The following is a 24,677-nucleotide window of genomic DNA, read 5'->3' as shown; positions in this document are numbered from 1 at the left end:
AGAACCTCTGTAAGTTTTATTTTCTGTTTGTGTCTCTGCTAGGGAGATTCACCCTCACTATTGGTCCTAGTAACCATTGGCCATAGAATTGAGAGGAAATATTTCAATGGGTAACCTATTCTAGTGACTGTTGTCTAAGAGGGAATAACCTTGATTAAATCCTGCTGTTGACAGAAAGTAAAGAAAAATCTCCCCAATGGAAAAAAGACAGAAATAAAAACTGATTGTGTTAATGATTCTCTGTTCTGTTAAAAAAGTAAAAAATTGATTTATGTACACATTAAATAAAATCCTAAACATAAGATACATTTATTTTCCAAATGTAATGTTCAACAGCAAAAAGATATATGGTTTAACTTAGGAAGCAGAATTTGTTATAAATATCATTTTAATGTGTCCTCATATTCACATCTATTATCAATGTCTTTGTTTCCTAGACATGTGAAATCAGAGCTGAAGAAGGAAAACGTTTCCTCACCCTCCATAAAGTCAAAGTTGAACAGGCTGGAGAAGTTCTATTCCAGGCTTTGAATGCAGTTACCTCTGCTGTTCTGACTGTAAAAGGTATGCATGTCCTGGTGAAATTGTTGTCTGTATACATTACATGTTCTACTTTTGTTTAACATCTATAAACCACATTTTGTCTTCAGAAATCGAGCTCGACTTTGCTGTTCCTCTGAAAGATGTTACTGTTCCAGAGAAGCGCCAGGCTAGATTTGAATGTGCTCTTACTCGAGAAGCAAATGTCATATGGTCAAAAGGCCCAGATATTATCAAGGCCGGTGACAAATTTGACATTATTTCTGATGGAAAGAAGCACATCTTGGTCATTAATGACTCTGCTTTTGATGATGAAGGGGAATACACTGCAGAGGTTGAAGGCAAAAAGACAACAGCCAAGCTCACGGTTGAAGGCAAGTCAGAACTGACAGTAGAGATGAGAAAATTATGGAAAATTATATTTTATGAATCCCCTGAAATCAATTATATAATAATTGTTTTGACCCTGATTATGGTTTCTGTAATAAGAAAAATTTAAATTCTCCATCTCACTATAATAATTTTGGAGTGCCTCAAGAGATTTTTACCTGGCAGGAAAAGTGTGTTAACTAGTGATACTTTTGTTGCAGGCATCAGACTTAAATTTATTTCACCACTTAAAGATCAAACCGTTAAAGAGGGAGAAACAGCTCACTTTAATTTTGAGCTTTCCCATGAGAATATGCCCGTTACTTGGTACAGAAATGATAAGAAGCTTCACACAAGTAGGACTGTTCTTATCTCTGAAGAAGGCAAGACTCATAAGCTGGAAATAAGAGAAGTGACTCTTGATGACATCTCCCAGATTAAGGCTGAAGTCAAAGATCTACATACATCAGCAAAATTAAAAGTATTAGGTATGATATATGTTATATGGCAGTCACACAAATGTTACTGATAATTATATACAACTATACAGTTACAATACTTTTGGCACAAATAATACATCTCTCTGCCGAGAACCACTGAGTATTACTTCTTCCTTTTTTGGTTAAGCACAAAAGTTTTCTTTCGGCTTTCTTTCCTCTTCTGTAATGCTTGGTACAGCATATGCTGTTACACCATGCTCAGTAAAACACTCTTAGCTTAAGTATCGGAGCAGATTTAATGAAACTGTGACCATCTACTGCAAACATCATGATGAAGATGAAAATGCTTTTAATGTACGGTAGATTGCTTAAACCTTTAGCGCTTCTTTTCTTCAGTTTCCTGAATAATTCTTCATCTTCTGGTCTTGAATTACTCTATTTCCTTAGTATGATATTTTAATTAAAAAGTGCAAAGCTGATGCAGATGCTGGTTGCTTATTGATTCCTATTACATTTCTAATATGCACTCAGCGTGCCTATCAGTTTTCCCAAATATTATTGAAAATTATTTCCATTCTGAATCAAATCAAAAACAATTTGGCTAAACATGTTTCCAAGGTGTATGTTTTTATTAGTACTAGTAAAAGTGTTGGAAATATTAAAAAAACAAAGCTGGCAGTATTTGCATGAAAGGTGTTTAGAGGGGATGACAGGAGGCAGTGTGTGCAGGAGAGAATTGTGGCGGGTATGACAGCTGGCAGTATGTACAGAAGAGAAGTGCACAGGGTATGACAGGGAGCAGTATATGCAGGAAAAGAATGAAGAAATATGAGAGTGCTCGGTTATGTCCAGCAGGGTTTTCTCTTACTGGGGTCTCTCTGCACCCACTGGTTGCTGGAGGTGAGATGGCTGGGGAGGACTAATATTTAGAGGTGGTTAAGACAGCCAGGGAGGGAAGTGTGTCACCCAGGGGTGAAGCAGCCAGGGAGGGATGTCAGACTAAAGTGCCAGACTGAAAGATAAAATAGGCCAGTTTAATTTATAATTAAATTAAAAGGATTTTTTTGGTCTGGCGCTTCTTCCATGTCTGCACTTTTTTATGTTAACCTGCTGGTGTACCCATTGGAGGGTAGCCTTGTCTGCCCTGAGCAGCCTAATGTGAATCAGTGGGCTCTACAAATGTTTTTGTCCTCTCACTACTTGGTATAAACTTATATCAAAGTTCCAGTACCTCTTGGGGGACTTTTCTTTTCATTTGAGGGATGTCTGTTTGTGAGTGGGAATGTGAGTTGAACAGGGAGTTGAGTGGTAGGTAAAACAGCCAGACAAAGATACCTTTCAGGTTGTAAGGCAACAATATGCCAATGCGGAGGGGGAATAGAGGCCAGTCAGAAAAGGAACAGGAGGAGCTGCCAGGGAGGGATGTCTGAGGGGGCAGTAATGTAGGCTTATTGATGTGGAAAATCCATGCCTGCTCTCAGGCCTCCCTGAACACGGTATGTCAGCATAATGTGTTCAGAAAACAGAGAGACACAGCTGTCCATACGTGCACCGGCACCTGACCTGTGTGTAGATGTTTTATGGTCGAGCCAGAAGTTGTAAACCAGGGCAGATCAATAAGACCTTTCAATGGGTTTTTACAATCTTGTTGGCGCAGTGAGTGTAGTCATAGCAAATCAAGAGGAAATTGAGGCACATTGTGTGATTTTGGTGCAGAGGAAAAGAAACAGGAAGTGGAGATTGTGAGGTCACTAGGTGGTCAGGACCCCTGACTTAGGCATTATCCTCAATGGGAATATTAAAGGATAAGTTCACCTTTTTAAAAAATTAAATAAATGCACATCTTTTTGCAGGTAAAAAATGCGCATTTATTTATTTTTTAATTGGGAAAATGGAAAGCATTGCAGGTGCTATGCAGGGCTCTTGCAAGCTCTGTGTGTAAGCTGTTTGGCTGTACATTAACAGGAAGCATCAATAAACTACCACGGCGCTTAACAGCGGCGTGGTAGTTAATTGAGAACTACAAGCCAACATCTGCAAAGGCTGCCAGATCTTGTGATTTTCAAGAACTCTGTGAATGAGTGATGTGGCTGAGCGGGCGTTCTCTAATTCTAATAACCCTTTTCTAATAACCAAGCATTACTCACAAATTACAGTATAGCTGAGCACTACTGACAAACAACATACCATATTTATCGGCGTATAACACATGGCAGCGTATAACATGCACCCCAAGTTTAGGAGGGAAGTTTAAGGAAAAAAAACTTACATTTAAATGCCCATCAATGCAGCCGTATCAGTGTGCAGTGCAGCCTTGTCAGTGCAGCCTTGCCCCCAGTGTCTATTGTAGCCTTGTCAGTGCAGCCTTGCCAGTGTAGTCTTGTCCAAGTGCAGCCTTTCCCCAGTGCAGCTTTGCCCCCAGTGTCCATCGCTTGGACGATTTAGAATTGGCCCCGCCGAGACTTGCCAGAGCGGAGCGAACGCCGCCGATATCACAGGGACTGGACGCAGTCATGCCCAGTCCCACCCTATGATGGACATAACACAGGTCCGATGGCGGGACTAGGCATGACTGTGAGCGGAGCCGAGAAGAGCCGAGTATACTCGGCTATGTGTATCTCAGCGGTGATCGATCCGCTCCGCTCACAGTCAGCGGAGCTCGGCAGGGGATCAGTGGGGATCGGCGTATAACACGCACCCACAATTTTCCCGCAATTTTAAGGGGAAAAAAAGTGAGTGTTATACGCCGATAAATACTATAATTACTAAACCCTTTCACTTATTTATTCATAAACAGTGTCAAAAAGTATGTTATGTCCTTGTCCATTTTCTCTTTCTGTAGATTTCAAATAAGCTTTGAAAAGTCATAGCTTTGTTCTGCTAGGTCTATATCTATGTAAAGTGTGTGTAGGTCATTTTTTTGTTTTATATCTGTATACTTTTAATTTTAGTCTTTAGGCTTTTTTTTTATATTTTTGTGCAGTCTTTGTCTTTTTTATATGTATTTTACATGTTTGTATGTTTTACTTTTAAATGTACCTAGTTTTTTTTGTCGTTCTGATTTTGTCTACATTGTTTACTATGTTGTGGTCATTGTAAGTATCTTTTATTATGTACTGTGTATATTACGGTAGTTATGTTTTTGTGCTATCTATGTTTGTACTTTATTGAATGCTATCTATGTTTTGATGTCTAATGTCCAATTTAACAATGTGTGTTCTTTTACATGTTTTTTATATGTTACAGTACTTTGTCATTTGTCTTAAAGTCAGGAACGGTCCACATGCTTGGCGGTATGTTACCTCTCCCCATTTGATGTGGTATACACCTTATTAATTATTATGGGTGATCTTTTTGCAGAGGCTGATCCTTACTTCATTGTAAAACTGCAAGACTACACTGCAGTGGAAAAAGATGACATCACTCTTGAGTGTGAGCTTAGCAAAGATGTACCAGTAAAATGGTTGAGAAAAGGTGAAGAAATTAAGGCCTCAAAGACTGTGACTATCAAGACTGATGGCAAACGCAGAATCCTGAAGATCAAGAAAGTTGAAGAAAAGGACAAAGGGGATTATGAATGTGACTGTGGAACTGACAAAACTAAAGCAAGCGTGAACATTGAAGGTAGACTATCAGCTAAGGAAGTTATTCAATTAAAGTCCATAAAATCCTTGCTGTTTCCTTGCATTATAACACATTAAGGGAAATTGATCAAAACTGGAGAAGCTGTTTGGGGCAACCAATCAGCTTCTATCTTCATTTTCAAAGCTTAACCACTTCAGCCCCGGAAGAATTTACTCCTTTCCTGACCTGAGCACTTTTTGCAATTCGGCACTCTGTTGCTTTAACTGACAATTGCACGGTCTTGCGATGTGGCGCCCAAAAAAAATTGACGTCCTTTTTTCCCACAAATAGAGCTTTCGTTTGGTGGTATTTGATCAATTTTGAAAAAAACGCATTATTTTTTACATTTTGCTATAATAAATATTCCCCAAAAATATATAAAAAAAGTTTTTTCGTATTCTTTTACATATTTTTGGTAAAAAAATCGCAATAAGCGTTTATTGATTGGTTTGCGCAAAATAGGGGATAGTTTTATTCATTTTATCAATACATTTTTTTACTAGTAATGGAGGTAATCAGTAATTTTTATCATGATTGCGACATTATGGCGGACACATCGGACATTTTTGACACATTTTTGGGACCATTGTCATTTATACAGCAATCGATGCTATTGAAATGCACTGATTTCTGTGTAAATGACACTGGCAGTGAAGGGGTTAACCACTAGGGGCTAGTGTATGGGTTAAGTGTGCCCTGGGGAGTGTTTCTAACTGTGGGGGGTGTGGCTGCATGTGGCACATCACTGATCTCTGCTCCTGATCACAAGGAGCAGAGATCAGTGACACTGTCACTTGGCAGAATGGGTAGATGCTTGTTCACATTACCATTTCCCCGTTCTTCCTCTCCATGAGGCATTCGCAGGTATCCCTGCTACGATCGAGTCCACAGGACCCGCGACCCAACTCAGGGAGCTTGCCACAGTCCGGCTAGCTGCCTTTTAAAGGGCCACTAACAGGTATGTTAGTTTGCCTGTACGAGACCTTCTGCCAACGTATATCGGCGTGAGGCAGTCGGCAAGAGGTTAAAGTGATACTAAAATCTCATATTTTTTTCATTTTAAAATAACAAACATGGTATACTTACCTGCACTGGTTTTGCACAGAGCAGCCCAGATCCTCCTCTTTTCGTGTCCCTCTTTAGCGATTCTAGCCCCTCCCCCTGCCGAGTGCCCCCACAGCAAACAGCTTGCATTGGGGACACCCGAGCTGAGCCACAGCTCCATGTGTACATTCAGAAATGGAGTTGTGGCCTGGCCCTGCCTCCTCTCTCTCTCATTTTGATTGACTTTGATTGACAGCAGCGAGTCCTGGCCAGCCGAGTCTCTCGTGCAACATTGCTGGATCGAGATGGGCTCAGGTAAGTTTTAGAGGGGCTGAGGGGGGTTGCTGCACACAGAAGGGTTTTTATCTTAATGCATTAAGATAAAAAAATCTTCTGACTTTACAACCACTTTAAGTGAACAAGTTGAAGACATAAACTGATTGGTTGCCATGTACAGCTGCTCAAGTTTTGATAAATGTCCCCCATTGTTTTTGTGGTTTTAGCACGCATTATTAAAGTAGAGCGCCCCTTGTATGGAGTGGAAGTGTTTGAAGGTGAAACAGCTCGTTTTGAAGTAGAAATCTCAGAACCTGACGTTCATGCCCAATGGAAACTTAAGGGAGAAGTATTATCTCCATCTCCGGTAAGTTATGTCTGTAAAATAATGTTAGGAACACATAAACTGATTGCTTTTGTTTGCTTATATACACTGAAATGCTATTTTGATTTTCATTATTACAGTAAAAAAGTTACTTTTCTTTAGTTTTCAGAAGGTGCTTCCTTATATGTGTTAGTTTCATTAACTAACTATATATTTTACATAGTTTATTAATTAATTTTGCTTTTTGGAATGGAAGGATTGTGAAATCATAGAAGATGGAAAGAAACACGTCCTTATCTTGTATAACTGCAAAATGGACATGACTGGGGAGATTTCCTTCCAAGCTGCCAATGCCAAAAATGCTGCCAATCTCAAAGTGAAAGGTATGATGTTATTTTATTACTACATGAACCAGAGGCCCTCTTTACAGTTATAAAACTTGGTTTAAATACATCCAGATAATGCTTTTTCATAATGCATTTAACTATTTATTCTATTCTATTCTTGGCATGGGCACATGGGATATATTTGAAGCCTTTTATAAAATGTAACCATTTACATTTACACAATCTAGGAGGCTCAAAATGGAATGTTCTTACCACAGTCTCAGAAACACACATGCTCTTGAATACTACACAGGAGTTGATTAAAGGGAACCTATCATTTTTTAAGATTTTTTTTAGATGTGTATGTGAAAAAAATCAGTTTATTGTATGTAACCTTTCTTATAGGTGTAGTGCTTTAGGGAACATCCATGTTAAAGTAATCTTGTCAGGGGTGTAAAATCTGACTGCAACAATACACTGTGAAGGAAGAAGCCTCATACATAACCTTTAGTGGCCAGTGAAACATTGCAGAGTTTTTTGTGCCACTACTATGCAATACTTCTATATGTTAATAGTGCCCAGCCCTCACCCCCACCCCCACAGGGTTTTAATATTTCACCTGACAACACCTACATTAATACTCCGTCCTGTAGTAATGAAGGCATGTCAGCCAGGTAACTAGTATTTTTACACGTACAGTATTAACATGGCAGCCTCCATATTTCTTTAAGAAACACAGTGGGGATGAATTTCTCAAGGTAAATAGACTGTTCACTTTGCAAGTAACTTGTGAGCCCTTAATAGTGAATGAGGTGACCCCCTGCGGACTTCTATCATCCAATTATGTAAAAATAAAAAATATTTTTTTTTTCTTGCATGTAATTGAGCATTTGTTGCAAAGTAAATTTTGAACACATTTAATAAGTTAAGCAAAAACTCTCTTGAAAAGTGAACAGCCTATTTACCTTTACTAAAGCAACCCCATTGTTTCTATGTAGAATATACAGTATATGTATATAGCATGGTAATGTTACCGATAGTCCTAACCTGTCCATGTAGTTTTCCCTGTAATCCAAGCAACTTTATTAAGGATACATTCTGCTGATTCCTATACAGAAAAATAATTATAGATAACATATTTTTATCCTGCAGATAACAATTAATAAAAAACAATAAAAAAATACTTATTTATGGCTTGTCTTGCAGAACTTCCACTCATCTTCATCACTCCACTTAGTGATGTCAAGGTGTACGAAAAGGATGAAGCAAGATTTGAATGTGAAACTTCAAGATTGCCTAAGACTTTACGTTGGCTAAAAGGCTCCCAGGATCTCACGGGAGATGATAAATATGAACTAATTGCTGAAGGCACAAGACATGCTCTGGTCCTCAAGTCAGTTGCTTTTGAAGATGAAGCTAAATACATGTTTGAAGCAGAGGACAAGAGAACCAGTGGCAAACTCATAATTGAAGGTTTGTTTCTGTTTTATAAAATACACACTGTGGCAGGGTGAGCCCATGCCATGGTCTAAAATGGCAGTCTAGGCCAGGTTTTGCAGGAAACAGGCACACTAATGGTGCAAGTGTGTGCTGGGTTCATATTAGAGCCAGTATTAGAGCTCAAGGCCCCACCCTCCCGAGGGGGGTCAGTGTGTGAAAGGAGCATTGAGAGGTAGACACTTGCACCATACTGTCCAGGTCAGGACAGACAAAGGATTGAGCCTGTGAAGGATGTAGCAGCTGGGGACCAAAGGATAAGAAGCCAGGCTGACAGAGGTACAGCGTTTTGAGAACGAGCACTGGAACTGTGGGTTTGACAGTCAGATGGACTGAGGCATGAGGCTCAGGGCTGAAAAAGAGCCAGGATGCTGAATCCTTTGTTATGTTTCGATAGTGTTATGATAGTGAGAACCCCCTGTGTGAGAAGATATCCATGTGTGAATTTTGCATTCTTTTAAATAAAAGTGGGCAGCAAAAAGCCCCGAAATGTACTCCTGCCGTGGAGTAAATTCACTCCCCAAATTGTCACATCACCAAAATAAATTCATAACTAATTAAATTATTCATTTCTAAATGATTGAAATAAATCTTACATTTTATTTTAGATAACGTTGTCTATAAAATAGCATAAATAGTTTTTATCAATATTGATGATATGTATCGAATCTTTGGTTAAATTATTACCTATTGTTTTCATTTTTTTAAATCAATTCTGTGGAGGTGGACTTAAACAATAATTTGTGTACACTTTCATAGGTATTCGTCTTGAATTTGTGACACCACTTAAAGATGTGACAGTTAAAGAGCAAGAAACAGCTGAATTTACAATTGAGTTATCTCATGACAACATACAAGTTAGCTGGTTTAAAAATGACCAACGTCTACATCCCAGCAAGCTGGTTTCAATGCATGATGAGGGCAAATTCCATACCATTAAGTTCAAGGATGTCACTCTGGATGACACTTCACTAATCAAAGTTGAGGCCATGGGAAAAACCAGTGAGGCTAAGCTTACTGTGCTTGGTGAGTTGTGACTAACTATATAAGTGCATAAATCAGAAAATTCACTGGATTGTGTAGGAATATATTTTTTTATTGATGTGCATTATATGTATTTGTCACAGAGGGAGATCCATACTTTACAACCAAACTATCAGATTACACTGCTGTAGAGAAAGACGAAGTGGTCCTGCTTTGTGAGGTCAGCAAGGCCAAAGCACCAGTGAAATGGTTCAAGGATGGACAGGAGATAATTCCATCTAAGAATGTAGTCATTAAGGCCGATGGAAAGAAACACATTCTCACAATAAAGAAAGCTTCAAAGAAAGACATTGGAGAATATGCTTGTGATTGTGGAACAGATAAAACTATTGCCAGACTGAACATTGAAGGTAAGACTTATGATCCATAAGGTGTTTTTTTTAAGTTTCAATATGATGGTGGATGCTTAGGTTCAACTTTAACTTGCTTACATTATCCCTTAGATCGTGACATCAAGGTTGTCCGTCCTCTGTACAGTGTGGAGGTTATAGAAACAGAAACTGCTCGCTTTGAAACTGAGATATCTGAAGAAGATGTCCATGCTAATTGGAAACTCAAAGGAGAAGCATTGCATCCTTCTCCAGTAAGCATTAATCCATTTATACTGAAAGCAATGTGTGATGTCATAACATAACTTAATGTAAATAGCATCTGGGCTTCTGGTAAACATATGCTACAGAGAAGGCATATAATAAAGAAAACCCCTGCACGTTTTTATTATCAAGGTTTTTGTGTATTGTGGAAAGGTGCCATCAAGCAATGCCCACCGATAGTAGCTATGTCTCTCCTCTCTATAACTTTGCCCAACCCTTTTTATTCAATTTTTCATTCTTTCAGTTTATGAAATTACTGTCACACTCAACACTCCTATGAGTGATTCATATTGCATTGACATGGAGGTATCAAAAATATGGAAACACAGAGGACTAAAATATTTCCAAAAATCACTATAATAATTACTGGATAAACCAAATATATCTACTGCAGCCACAATCTTTCCTTAAAGTTGTGTTTTCATAAAGCAAACCTGCACTTTAACAATTCAGGGCAAAAAAGTGTGCTAGATAGAAGAACCCTAGCATTTTTGTTTTTGCCTTCTTTTTGCTCCCCCACCTCTCTATTAAAACACTGGGTGGGTCTAGGTTTTAGCCTATAAATGTGCTGCATAGAAAACAGATATTGTGAGAAAGTGAATGTTAGATAAGTGCAAGGGTGCTTTCAATCAGTGAACCTATTGCATTGCCCTGAATTGGCAAAGTTTAAAGGGTTAGTTATCCTTTACAGAAAAATTGTTAAGGTGACGTAACAACAGACCCCCTCCCCACTTATCCAGTCCCTGCTGAACTTACCTACTGCGATCTTCAGCTGTCTGGTTTCCTGCAGCCACTCCACTAGTCCAGGGATTATCCCTGCTGCTATCTTTCTTCTCCATCTAGCATGACTGGGACAGGACAGATGGATTCTGTACAGTTAGCGCAGTCCATGTGATGGCGCTGACCAATCAGAAACTATCTAGTCCACCCTGGCAGGGCTGGACAGAGAAAAGACCAGTGGAGCAACTGCAGGATCTCTTACAGTTGAGGATCACTGCACAGCAGGGACTGGGAGGTGTGGGTGTGAAGGGAGTCTGGTGTTAGGTCACCTTTACAGTTTTTCAAACTAACCATTTAAGCAGAGTTTGTGAACTTCACAGAGTTTTGCTTATTAAATGTTTTTAATCAGGATGAGTTTATCTGAGTCTATTTATATGAGTATGATGTGCAAGAAAATTTAGGAGAGCGTGTTTTAGATTATCTATATATTTGGGTTATCTATATTTCTATAGGTTTAAAATAAAAATGACAAAAACAAATAGCAAGAGTAAAAACTAGGCTACTAGGCTATTTTTTGCTTTTTGGGTTGTTCAATGTTGCAGGTGTTAAACTCAATATATTGATTTATTATAGGACTGCGAAATCAAGGAAGAAGGCAAAAAACACTTGCTTATCCTTTACAATGTGCGAATGGACCAAGCTGGTGGTGTGGATTTCCAAGCAGCCAATGCAAAGTCCAGTGCACATCTCAAAGTGAAAGGTAATAACTTTTTTAGGCTTCTCAAGTAAACTGAAATCATTTAATTGCTATGTGTTACTACAGCTTTAATTTATTTTGTTTCTTATACATTGCCCTCCTGATTATTGCTTGTATATGTCCATAGATAACACATTTTAAACTTTTATCAAATATGCAAAAAGGGGCACTGTTACTGTTACAAAATTTTAAAAAATATCTTCCTCTATATCTAAAAATTTACTAGAGGTATAGTTTAAAAAAATAGTTAGCTAAATTAAGTGTTGAGTCAAACCAGTGTTGAGTCATCATGGATAGCCTGGATGTTTCTGTAGTAAGTTGTTACGAAAGAAGATTGTTACAAAGAAAGACTTGCTGTGTTGGCATGTTAACTGCTGATAGAGAGAGCATTATGTTGTCAATTTCAGAAAATGCCAAGAGATTGATTGACAGCAGTGGATAGGGTAACCAGGTGGCAGCTGTCCCTGTCCAATAGGTCCTTTACTATTTTAGAATGGATATGCTATATGTAGCAAGAGGCATATGGTTAATGGGTGGGTGTACTGCTGACTCTGTTCAGTGTAAGAAGACACCATATGCAAATTGAGGCTCCACCTATTTGTGATCCCAGGAGGCCAGAGTCCAGTGGTAGCCCTTAAATAGTTTCAGTGCACTTCTCTGCATCCTGGAGGAAAGCCACAATGGAGTTTAGAGAGTGAGGGGCATTAGCTTCCCTAGAAGCAAGGACTTTAATGAAAAATGTCTTCTTCTTTTGGAAAAGCCCGTCTTATTGGCCTGCTAAGGCCCTTGAAGGATGTGACCGTGACAGCTGGGGAATCAGCTACCTTTGAGTGTGAGCTCTCCTATGAAGGGATACCTGTGGAGTGGTTCCTCAAAGACCAAAAACTGGAATCCAGCGATAAGGTAAGACTTTTTGAACTTTCAAAATATAATATGTGGATTTTAGTGAAGACACATGCAAAACATATAGCAGAACACGGAGTATATTTTATGCATATGAATGCATAGATTCTAAACAATTTTTCACATTTTTGTTTTCTTTACACAAACTTGAAAACAACTTTTGCACTGAAACAAAAGCATTTTCAGGGACAAAATGTAAACACTATTTTTGTTTTACAACTGTTATAATGCTACATCAGGGCAGAACTGTTAATAATGTTCTCTTGATGAGGTGCATGCCTCTCTTGATTGGTTTTTCATTCACTTGATAACTGTAGTAAAGTATTGTGCATATATGGGGATTAGCCGGCTTAAAATTCCATTTCAGGCAATTGAAAGCATAACTTTGCAGGCAGATTTGCACTCTAGGGCCCCTTTGCCTGCTATTTATATCCCAGCTTCAAGTGCTTCTTTTACATTTCAAGATACCAGAGGTTGTCAGCCTCTTTCAGCAATGTCACATTATCTATTGACTCAAATGTTCACAATCATGCTAATCATTTTATTAAACAATTATGAATGTTTATTGACATTGTTGAATGCGTTTGTTTTATTTACGTTTTAAATAAATGATTGAATTGTAATAGTTATAATTCTCTTTTTAATAATTAAGGCATCTGTTGGCTAATACTAATGCATTGTAGTTAAAATGTTTTGTTTTATCAAGTTTGTATTGTGTTAAATATGAATAGAGCGCCATGTATGTTTTTTGTGTTTATTGCATAAAACACATTGGAGGTCTTCTCACTGTAGAATGCCATATTGTGTAATACAAACGGTAGCCACTCTCAGCTCTCATATCATGGAAACTGTAAAGCTAATACATTTGTATATAAATTGAGAAAAGGGTTATTATTGTTGCTGAAATATATTGGGAACGTGAATAACATAATGGAAAATAAAATTAATACATACTGTACATAGATTCATGAACCTGATTTAAAAGAGTTAGATATTGTTTTGTAACCTGTTTAGGGTGGAGGTAGACACATGAGACAGAGAAAGCATGTGTAAGGCCGCGTACACACGGGCAGATTGTCTGCCCAACTAAGTTCGGCAGACAATCCGACAGACAGTCCGTTCAAAATTTGCATGAACGGACTTGACCACACACGATGAGCAGACAGTCCGCTGAAAGCGTGCGTGATGACGTGTACAGCACGTACGACGGGACTAGAAAAACGACGTCCTATACACTGCAATGCAACCTTCGGACGTGTAAACCCTTTCTGAGCATGCGCCATACTTAGTCCGTCCAACTTGCCTACACACGAGCGGACTGTCCGCTGAAACCAAGTTTGGACGGACAAAACCAAGTTTGAACGGACTGTCTTACGGAAATTCCGTAAGACTTTGTTCGTCAGACTGTCCGCTGAAAAAGTCCGCTGAAGCCCACACATGAGCGGATTGTCCGCTGAAACACTGTTCAGCGGATTAAGTTGGGCAGACAGTCCGTCCGTGTGTACGCGGCCTAAGATTATATATTTACTTCAGAAACATTAAGTTCAACAACATTATATTATATATATATATATATATATATATATATATATATATATATATATATTATAATATATTATATTATACATAACACAAGTTCAGAAAGTAAAATATGTATGCTTACTGTAGTACAGTAGCTAACCAAAATCTTTATCAAATTTAGTTGTATAAATTACAGTGCTTAAAGTGGTTGTAAATCCTGTACTACCACTTTTACCTACAGGTAAGCCTATCATAAGGCTTACCTGTAGGTACTGTGAATATCTCCTAAACTTGCACCATTTAGGAGATATTCACCATAGACGCGTGCACTGATGTCATCGGCGCATACACACTTTAGAAACGGCTCGATCGCGCTGTTTCTAAAGGGCCTGTGCCTGGGAGTGACGTCATTGCGGCTTTGGCCAATCACAGCACTAGAGCCCGCAAACCCGGAAATAACTCCAGGAGGCATGTTGCCGGTCACAGCGGTGTATGGGGACTGCTGAAACAGCATTGATCTAAGGTAAGTATTTCATAATGAGCTAGTATGCAATGCATAGCTCATTATGCCTTTGTCTTACAGATGTTTGTTTTTTGTTTTTTATAACCATTGAATTATTATAAAATAGAAAGGCATAACCTACAGTAGTTTAGAATAAATGTATTTGATTTTAATGTTATTTTTATATATACATTACAAATACAATTTTAAATATTGCAAATGTAGTTTGCTTTTACATCACAAGTGCATAACATGTGGAAAACACCTTTTTTTCTCCCTCATAGATTGTGACACGTGCTGAAGGAAGGGTTCACACAATTACTCTGAGGGATGTGCAATTAACGGATGCTGGAGAAGTCACACTCACTGCAAAAGATTTTAAGACACAAGCCAACCTAACTGTGAAAGGTACACTTTTAGTTTGATTTTTTTTTTTAAGGGACCTTGCAGCAGAATGTTTTCTAATGGGCTTTTTTAATCATTCAGAACCTCCAGTTGAATTTACTAAACCTCTTGAGGACCAAACAGTAGAGGAAGAAGCTACTGCAGTACTTGAGTGTGAGGTGTCCAGAGAGACTGCTGAGGTTAAATGGTTTAAAAATGGACAAGAAATCCACAAAACCAAAAAATATGATATCATCGCTGAGGGAAGAGTTAGAAAGCTCATCATCCATGGCTGCACACTTGATGATGCAAAAACATACAAATGCGATGCCAAGGGTTTCACAACATCTGCATTCTTGAACGTGGAACGTAAGTTCCAACTTCTTTTTTTGTTTAGATTCATATAGAAGTTTAAAGTTTTAGCAGAAATCGTAAAAAAATCAACAGTAAAATATTAAAGTGAATCAGTAAAGTACATTTTGCCTTTTTGTTTACATTTTCAGCTCCATTTGTGGAATTTAGCAAACCTCTTACTGACCTTGAAGTTAAGGAGAAAGAAACTGCCCGGTTTGAGTGTGAAATTTCACGTGAAAGTGCCAAGGTATGTGTTACTGCAAGTTCTTCTGAGGTAGCATAATTCAGGTCCAACTTATAGCAGTTTTACTGCTACAGGGTGGCACCTGTGCACCAGATCATAAATATATAAAAATAAATATATATATATATATATATATATATATATATATACATGATCCGACACCTCCGAGTAGGGGGTGAGCATGTGCGTCGCCAGCGTCTCGCTTCTACTGTCATTACTCCAGCACCCGTCGATGATTAAGCAGGGTAAACAAGGCAGATCGCTGTTCTGACTGGAGGGAAAGGATGGGGGGAAGGGATGGAGTTATAAAATCCATCTCTTCCCCTGGAAAAAGCACCTCGCACAGTATAGTAAAACACTTGTTAGGTACACAGTTAACCCTTTGACCACTCCTGACTTTAACTTTCCAGACAGTGTCATTAGTACAGTGACAGTGCATATTTTTAGCACTGATCACTGTATTAATGTCACTGGTCCCCAAAAAGTGTCAAAATAGTCAGTGTCAGAATGTCTGCCACAATATCACAGCCCTGCTATAAGTCACTGATCACCACCATTACTTGTAAAAAATCAATAAGCCAAACAATCAATACACGCTTAATGGGATTTTTTATCAAAAATATGAAGATGTATACATATTGGCCTAAATTTATAAAGAAGTTTAATTTTTTTTAATTTATTTTATAGCAGAAATTCAAAAATATTGTTTTGTTTTGTTTTTTTTCAAAATAGTTTTTTAGTTTATATCGCAAAAAATTAAAAATGGACATACATTTATTTGGGTACAGCGTTGCATGACCATGCAATTGTCAGTTAAAGTAACATAGTGAAAACAATATATACTCACGCTATGGTAAAAAATAATAAATTGTTGATGTAAATAAAACTTGCAGCTGCTGTACACAAAGTGCTATTCACTTGATAATATAAATACTACAGTGCTTACGTATAAATAAAGAAAATAACCATCAAAAAACATATCACAATTGTGTTATTATATATTCTAAAATTATCCTATTAAATTACTGTAGTGCTCTAAAACTTCAAGCACTGTATAAGAATACAACACTTGAAATGGTGCAAAATTAATAAGTAAACAACAATATATGAGATGGTATTGTATTATTGCAAAAACTTTCCAATAAAAGTGCTCTTGTGGTCCAATCCACTGAAAAGTGCAAAGTGCTTCAAACTTCCACTCTGTGATGTGACATGCTCTCCTTCAGTGTCCGCACTCACCAGATGGACCCCTAGCTTTTCAGTCTAGGGATCAAGCAAGCTGAAATCTGGCTGAGGATGATGATTTAAACAGGTCCACAGGAGATCTCTCCCAGCATGGCTAAAGTGGAAATATTCACCAAAAAAAAGGAAAGGGAACTAATAATGAAGTTCTGTATGATAGGTGTTTATTGCGCAAACAAAAAATTCCTACTTACAAAACTCCAAATTTCAGTGAGAATGTAAACAGGTACAGGGATACAATTCTGGAACGCCGCATCCAGCATGCGTCCCACCAAAAACGGAAGTGGTGCCATCTGGACTCAGCAACGGAAATGACGTCAATGCATTTTGTCCCCCCACAAGGCGTCATCAAGGGTGGTCCTTGTATTGTTGCAAGCACTGTAATTTATTTATTGCTGTTAAGTAACGCAGTCCCATATCACATAAAATGGCCTGGTCATGAAGGGGGTAAACCTTCCAGAGGTCAAGTGGTTAATGGGCTAATGACATGTGATAAAAAAAAACAACATAATTAAGTAACTTTGAGGACAGAATTATATTTAAGTCATACAGTCACTGTATGCATCAGAGACTAGTAGTGTCAGGTGATAAGTGAAGCCATAGGGTCATGTTTTGGAATTCTAAGACTCCATTGTGTCATTATTTATCATTCACCCAGGATGGTTAAAATGTATTTACTGATGTTGATTTAAATGCGCATGCAATAGTAAAACAACATCCACTTTTTTTATTTGGATTACTTTGATCACTTTTTTTTAATTGCCAGGTGCACTGGTTCAAAGACGGAATTGAAATTCGAAAGGGCAAAAAATATGATATTATCTCTAAAGGAGTCACACGCACCTTAGTAGTGAACAAATGTGTGTTTGATGATGAAGCAGAATATACCTGTGAATCGAGAATGGCCAAGACCTCAGGGTTGCTTACAGTCATTGGTAAGGCCAACAATAAACAACAGTTTCTTATTAAAATGCCTTGCAGGCCCCAAAACCATTACATGTTATACTTTACTACTCGATTCTCTGTGCATGCCACTAGCAGTAATATGTAATGTCTACAAAAATATATTATTTTGCATATAATAAGCATTTAATGTAATGCGTGTCACATATTAACTATGTTTGCATGCATCTTATTACATTTCAGAGGAAGAAGCTATTTTCACCAAAAATCTACCCAATATTGAAGCATGTGAATCTGAATCTGTCAAACTGGTCTGCGAAGTCTCCAAGGCTAGTGCTGATGTGTCCTGGTTTAAAGCAGACTATGAGCTGCCAGATGGTGGAAGATATGAACACATTGCTGAGGGCAGGAAGAGGATCTTGATAATCAAGAATATCCGTTTGGAAGATGCCGGCGAATACAACTGTAGACTGCCAAATTCCCGTACAACAGGCAAACTTGGAATCAAAGGTAAGAGAAATCATGGCACTATGCAAGATAATGCCCAATACCAGTTACTTAGGAATGTCATCTAATGCAAAGTTGTTTCCTTTTTAGAACTTGCTGCAGAGTTTATTTCCAGACCACAGAATCTTGAAGTACTTGAAGGTGAAAAGGCAGAGTTTGTCTGCTCTGTTTCTAAAGAAGCTTTTGAAGTACAGTGGGTTAAGAATGACACAATTCTTGAAGCTGGAGATAAATATGACATCACATCTGATGGCAAAAAGCGAACGTTGGTTGTTAAAGATGCAGTTCCTAAAGAAGATGAAGGAGTTTATGCTGCCATGATTGGACAATCCAGGGCACCGGCAGAATTGACAGTAATTGGTAAGCTAATACAAAGTCAGTATGTTAATTTTGGTTTGTCAGTGACTTGAAAAATGATTAACAATTATATGTGAAATTTGGCAATGGGTAAAAATTGGCAATAGGTGTACACATTTACAATGTGAGGAGGTCCACTTAGAAGGTGAACATGAATATGTGCAGTATAAGTACTGAACATACATTAATGTAAAACTAATGGGAACGCTTTTTTCTATATGCATAGTAAGGGAAAGTTATAACCCCTGTCAGGTTTTTTTCCCTCATTGTCACTAGCGTCACAAGAACTCTATTTCTTTTCTTATGAAGCCCAAAACTTGGGATTTTTTTCACTTTCACTTTCAATGATAACAGTAATGATAACATAAATGGCGACACAAAAATCAATGAAAACTTGACAGAGGTTTTTTATTCTTTTCAAAACTAAACAAAAAGTTTTGCCTTTAGTTACACTTTAAATTCCAATGTAGGGATACCCAGTGATTATATTCCTATAAGCACTATGCTTTGTGATTACCCTTTGCAGGTATGTGACGCCAAAACTAAAATACAACTGGTATCAGATTATTTGTAATGTATTCTGATATTTTGTGGTTTAAGCTTTTTTATTATTGCTCTATTAATTGCCTTCAATGTCAAATCTTTTTGTAAGCATCCTACTGTTTATAACTCTGTTTCATGGAGAGTTTTTGCTCCTTAGCTTTTAGAAAAAAGGATTTCATATATATTATTATTATTTTAATAATAAAAGCTATACTTTTTGCAAATTCTCTAATAGTTATGATTCATAACTGTTGCTAATTTTCTGCTAAACACTTTTATTAATTAATATATGGCTTAGCGATACAGTAGGGAAATATAGAGTTGCATATGTAAGAAGTACAAATGAAAATTATGTAGTTAATGTATGTTGTTTTTAATGCATAATTTTACATTACAGAGAGACTCAGGATCATTACTCCCCTAAAGGACCAACAAGTTAAAGAAGGAAAAGAACTTGTCTTTAACTGTGAAGTTAATACAGAAGGGGCCAAAGCCAAGTGGTTCAAAAATGATGAAGCAATATTTGATAGTCCAAAATATATTATGGTACACAAAGATCTGGTCTATACTCTTAGAATCAGGGATGCTCAGTCAGATGACCAAGCTAATTACTCAATTTCATTGGCAAACCACAGAGGTGAACATGTCAAGTCTGCTGCCTCCCTAACAGTATTGGGTAAGTAACTACTACTATTGTCGTATTGTAACAAGTCATCCCTCAGGGTTAGATGGCATTGGGCTAAACTATATGAAATATTTTCTATTTCAGAGGAGGACTTGAGAATTGTGGAACCTATTGAAGATATTGAAACAATGGAGAAGAAATCAGTCACATTCTGCTGCAAAGTTAACCGTCCAAATGCAACAGTCATGTGGATGAAGAATGGCCAAGAAGTTGTTCTGGACAGAAGAATATTGTATAAGGTTGACAAGTACAAGCATTCTCTTATCATAAAGGACTGTGGATTTGTGGATGAAGGAGAATACACAGTCATTGCTGGACAAGACAGGGCAGTAGCTGAGCTCTTGATCACAGAAGCTCCAGCAGATTTTGTTCAACATCTCCAAGACCAAACTGTTATTGAGTTTGAGGATGCTGTTTTCACTTGCCAGCTCTCAAAAGAGAAAGCCGCTGTGAAATGGTACCGAAATGGCCGGGAACTTAGAGAGAATAAAAAGTGAGGAAACATTTTAAATCATATTCTTTTTTTATATCACCTTCTTCATAGTTATAATCTAATTTTCTTAACTCACCCTATGTCTTTGTTAAGGTATCTATTTGAAAAAGATGGAAGTCTCCACAGACTTATTATTAAAGACTGCAGACCAGAGGATGAATGTGAATATTCTTGTGGAGTAGACGAGAGAAAATCAAGAGCAAGACTTTTTGTTGAAGGTAAGGGAAACAGTTTGTCTTTGTGCTGACGAAAAATCCAGTCAAATGGGATTTTTCTACATGTATTTTATTCTTTCCTTTTATTTCTAGAAATCCCGATTGAGATTATCAGACCACCTCTTGACATTTTTGAAGCTCCAGGCTCTGATGTTATCTTTGAGGTTGAGCTAAATAAGGACAGAGTTGAGGTGAAATGGCTCAGAAATAACATGATCATTGTCCAGGGAGACAAACATCAAATGATGAGTGAAGGAAAGGTCCATAGGCTACAAGTTTGTGAAATCAGACCCCGTGATCAGGGTGAATACAGATTTGTTGCTAAGGATAAAGATGCTAGAGCAAAACTTGAACTAGCAGGTACAGTATATTTATATCTATGCATGCAAACAAGCTCAATATACAAGTGTAACATTGTCATATTTACATAAATCTGGTGTTATGCGTGTATAGATTTTATGCAAAATTTTTATTCTTTTTTACTTTTCCAGTTTAATTAAGCATATTATTGTTAATTCTAATATTGTTATTCCAATGATGTGAAATCAGTCATTGCGTTAATATATGTATCCTTCATTATTAACAGCTGTACCGAAGATAAAGACAGCAGATCAGAACATTGTAATCGATGCAGGAAAGCCACTTACAATGTCTGTGCCATATGATTCCTATCCAAAAGCAGAAGCTGAATGGCGTAGAGAAGGGGAAGGTTTGTCTGATGTAAATGTGGATACTACAGCAAATACAACAAGCTTCAGGATTCCTGAAACAAAGAAAGCAGACAAGGGTCATTACACAATCGTCCTGCAAAACAAACATGGCAAGGCAGAGGCACACATTAACCTAGATGTTATTGGTATGTTGTACCTGCCAGTACCTTAGCAAAAATTTAAGAAGCCACATTTTGTTTTGGTGGCAGTACAGCTTAAGTGTTTTTTTTTACATTTATTTCAGATGTCCCTGGACCTGTCAGAAATCTAGAAGTGGTTGATACATATGATGGGGAAGTCAGTCTGGCTTGGGAAGAACCAGAGTCAGATGGTGGCAGCAAAATTACTGGCTATATTGTTGAAAGGAGAGACATCAAGCGTAAAACGTGGGTCCTTGTTACTGACCATGCAGACAGCTGTGAATACACTGTCACTGGACTTCAGAAGGGAGGTGTAGAATATTTGTTCCGTGTCAGTGCCAAAAACAGAGTTGGTGCTGGTGAACCTGTGGAAACAGACAAACCCGTTGAAGCAAGAAGCAAGTTTGGTAAGTCAAAAAATATGCACCATATCTGGTTGATTTTGTAAGGATTTTTTTGATCTGCAACTGGAATATTGATTGTTATCTATATTACAGATGTTCCTGGACCTCCTCTCAATGTGGCCGTTTGCAATGTCAATCGCTTTGGTGCATCACTGACTTGGGAGCCACCAGAGTATGATGGCGGAGCTGAAATAACAGCTTACATTATTGAGCTGCGTGACAGAGCTTCTATCAAATGGGACACAGCCATGATCACCAAGCCTGATGAACTGGGAGCCACTCTCAATGATGTTGTGGAGAACAAAGAATACATTTTTAGAGTCAGAGCTGAAAACCAAGCTGGAATTGGCAAACCCAGTGCTGCTACACCTGCTGTTAAGATCAGAGATCCAATTGGTATGTATATATCTATGATCATGTATTGCAGTTTAAAATGTAAAGAGAATTTGTAGTATTGGAGAAGATGGCATGCTGCCAGGGAGGCTGTTGAGGAAGATGGTCATTGGCTTGTTTTATCAGCTGCTAGTTTTAGAGTATTTTAAAGGGGTAATATTAAGCCCTTCTGTTCATGCCAGTTAAACTCCATTTACTCAAATCAGCTAAACCTACAACCTGTTTACTAAATTCCACTCCTTTTGAATATGCATGTTGCAAAAAGGTTAGTGTAATTGTGATGTTCTTAGATGTGAAATAGCAGCTACAGGTATCACCCCTAACTGTTTCAAAATGTATCTTAGATGTGTTGCCATAGTAGGATGACATGCTAGTTTAGATGGGGCCTCAAACATGATACTTCTAAAATACAATAACATTTCCATTACTAAATAACTAAGCAGATTGTGTCACCTGCCCTATCCCCTATAGCAGGTATATTAGCATTTGCTTGCTAATAACGTATTTATGTGCTATCAGTGCTATCCAACTATCATAGACACTCTTTAGAATTCTCCTCTGTACGACAAGTGGGAGTACAGGTGACAGGTTCATGTCAGGAATCTCTTGCATGGAGTCTTCAGTGCATGTTCAGCCCCTTGTTAGGTACAACACTACTGGTGATGTGACTGTCTACATATGGTCATTGGACAATGATGCCACTAGCATCAAAACCCCTTTGTTCACTTTCAGCTGTCAGCTGGAAAACATCCCGACAGTTAAATGGGGTCAGAGATGAGTCATCTGTTGCTATGCTGTTGCTGGTATGCTGCCAGCATCATAGCAACCAGTGAACCCTATGTGAGAAGCTGTCATGTTTATGACAGCTTTCAAGCATAAAATGCCCCATTTTCAGCACTAGCATCTCTCTGAATGCCAACATAGAGTTGGTGTTATTTACCACCATTTTCTTTAAAAATCTGCCACAGCCATAATTTCAGATTCTAAAAGTGGTGGTAGCAAGAATTACCTGAATTTGGCGCATGTGAAGGCTTTCCTGAATTAGGTGCAGGTCACTAGGGACCAAAGATGTGTGGTAATATCGTTATTAAATCTCTCCCATGTGTATTTTCAGAAAAACCAAGCCCTCCAATCAACTTGACTCATTCAAATCAAACCAAGTCTTCTGTTCAGCTCACGTGGGAACCTCCTCTTGAGGATGGTGGAAGCCCAGTATTAGGCTACATTATTGAACGATGTGAAGAAGGCACTGACAAATGGATACGCTGCAACATGAGACTTGCTCCTGATCTTACATACAAGGTACATTCCTAATTTCTCTGTTTCAGTACTCTAAGTTTACAAAAAGTAAGCAAATTACACTAAAATCTGATTTATTATCATCACCAGACCCATGATCTTGGAGTATTTGTATTAATTCTAAATACACCAAGATTTTTTTAGAATATATTTCAAGAGTTATAGAGAACTTTTAATTCTGCTGATTCTGTAGCTTGTTCCAATCTATCAGCTGAATGAATACATATAAATCTAACTGGATAATTAAGATTATATTTTTCAGGTTTTTATTTGCACAAATTATTAACTTTATTATGGTATATCTTAAATAATTAGGTAACTGGTCTCAAGGCTGGAGCAAACTATTACTATAGAGTATCCGCAGAAAATGCAGCTGGCATATCAGATCCTACAGAAAGCTTGGGACCTCTTACAGCAGATGATCCTCACAGTAAGTTTTAGTGCTTATATGTATTAAAGAAGTTGAATTTGAGTTGTGTAATTTGTAAAATCATTCCATTTATTTTATTTTTTGCAGCACCACCCACTCTGGACTTAAGTGCCTTCAAAAAGGGTTTGGAAGTAATTGTCCCCGAACCCCTCAAAATACGTGTTCCAATCACAGGTTATCCTACTCCAACAGCAGTATGGTCAGTGAATGAAGCAATATTGGAAAACAATGATCGTGTAAAGATAGAGACCACTGCTGCCTTTGCAGAGCTTGTAATTTCCCCAAGTGAACGCCCTGACAAAGGAATCTACACATTAGAGCTGACAAACGCTGTAGCATCAGTATCTGGAGAAATTGATGTGAATGTTATTGGTAAGAGCTAATGTTATTTCTTAGAAATTTTACTTTTTGATATATTTAAAATAAACTAACTTACAGAAACTTTTTTTTAGCTCGTCCAAGTGTTCCTAGAGAACTCAAGGTCGGGGATCTTACAAGAAGCTCTGTCAACCTTTCCTGGGAAGCTCCTGAGAATGATGGTGGCAGCCCTCTTACTGGGTACCTTATTGAGAAACGAGAAGTCAACCGCAAAACATGGGCTAGGGTATGTATTGACTTCTGTATTAATGTGGATTTTAATTGCATATCTAACTTTCTAACTAAAACATTCCCATTGTCTAAATATTGTTGACTTTTAAACAGATAAAAGGACCTGTGTCAACAGGTATTAGGCTTGTGTAAATGGGTAAATGCAGCTTGTTTTTGACATTAGTTTGTGATGCTTCTAAAATCCTTCACAAATGAAAGGTGCAGTTGACCTACAGTTGACCTCCTTCTGACCTGCATTTGATCTATTGCAAGCTTCTTTTGTATTCACATACACTTGTGTGGGA

The 24,677-nt window shown here is 37.8% G+C and overlaps 1 protein-coding gene across 1 annotated transcript in view; it reads left to right on the top strand.

The window, feature by feature from the left end:
* Positions 1-24,677, top strand: part of TTN (titin) — a 337,354-nt gene that overhangs the window by 220,020 nt on the left and 92,657 nt on the right. The window contains exons 121-149 of the mRNA XM_077448105.1: positions 438-564; positions 651-914; positions 1,131-1,397; positions 4,710-4,973; positions 6,521-6,660; positions 6,875-7,001; positions 8,151-8,417; positions 9,201-9,467; positions 9,569-9,835; positions 9,929-10,068; positions 11,432-11,558; positions 12,316-12,458; positions 14,766-14,889; positions 14,968-15,234; positions 15,369-15,466; positions 17,472-17,640; positions 17,852-18,118; positions 18,206-18,475; positions 19,413-19,691; positions 19,785-20,193; positions 20,287-20,411; positions 20,502-20,768; positions 20,995-21,264; positions 21,363-21,665; positions 21,756-22,058; positions 23,170-23,357; positions 23,670-23,784; positions 23,872-24,156; positions 24,237-24,388. Coding sequence (XP_077304231.1) covers positions 438-564; positions 651-914; positions 1,131-1,397; positions 4,710-4,973; positions 6,521-6,660; positions 6,875-7,001; positions 8,151-8,417; positions 9,201-9,467; positions 9,569-9,835; positions 9,929-10,068; positions 11,432-11,558; positions 12,316-12,458; positions 14,766-14,889; positions 14,968-15,234; positions 15,369-15,466; positions 17,472-17,640; positions 17,852-18,118; positions 18,206-18,475; positions 19,413-19,691; positions 19,785-20,193; positions 20,287-20,411; positions 20,502-20,768; positions 20,995-21,264; positions 21,363-21,665; positions 21,756-22,058; positions 23,170-23,357; positions 23,670-23,784; positions 23,872-24,156; positions 24,237-24,388 — 6,291 coding nt within the window. The remainder of the gene's footprint in view (positions 1-437; positions 565-650; positions 915-1,130; positions 1,398-4,709; positions 4,974-6,520; positions 6,661-6,874; positions 7,002-8,150; positions 8,418-9,200; positions 9,468-9,568; positions 9,836-9,928; positions 10,069-11,431; positions 11,559-12,315; positions 12,459-14,765; positions 14,890-14,967; positions 15,235-15,368; positions 15,467-17,471; positions 17,641-17,851; positions 18,119-18,205; positions 18,476-19,412; positions 19,692-19,784; positions 20,194-20,286; positions 20,412-20,501; positions 20,769-20,994; positions 21,265-21,362; positions 21,666-21,755; positions 22,059-23,169; positions 23,358-23,669; positions 23,785-23,871; positions 24,157-24,236; positions 24,389-24,677) is intronic.

This window comes from Lithobates pipiens, unplaced genomic scaffold (genome assembly GCF_037356315.1).
Source record: "Lithobates pipiens isolate NorthernLeopardFrog02 unplaced genomic scaffold, aLitPip1_a1.2 Scaffold_22, whole genome shotgun sequence".
NCBI lineage: Eukaryota > Metazoa > Chordata > Amphibia > Anura > Ranidae > Lithobates > Lithobates pipiens.
The sequence above is the reverse complement of the archived record's forward strand: the minus strand, read 5'-3'. Positions and strand labels throughout refer to the sequence as shown.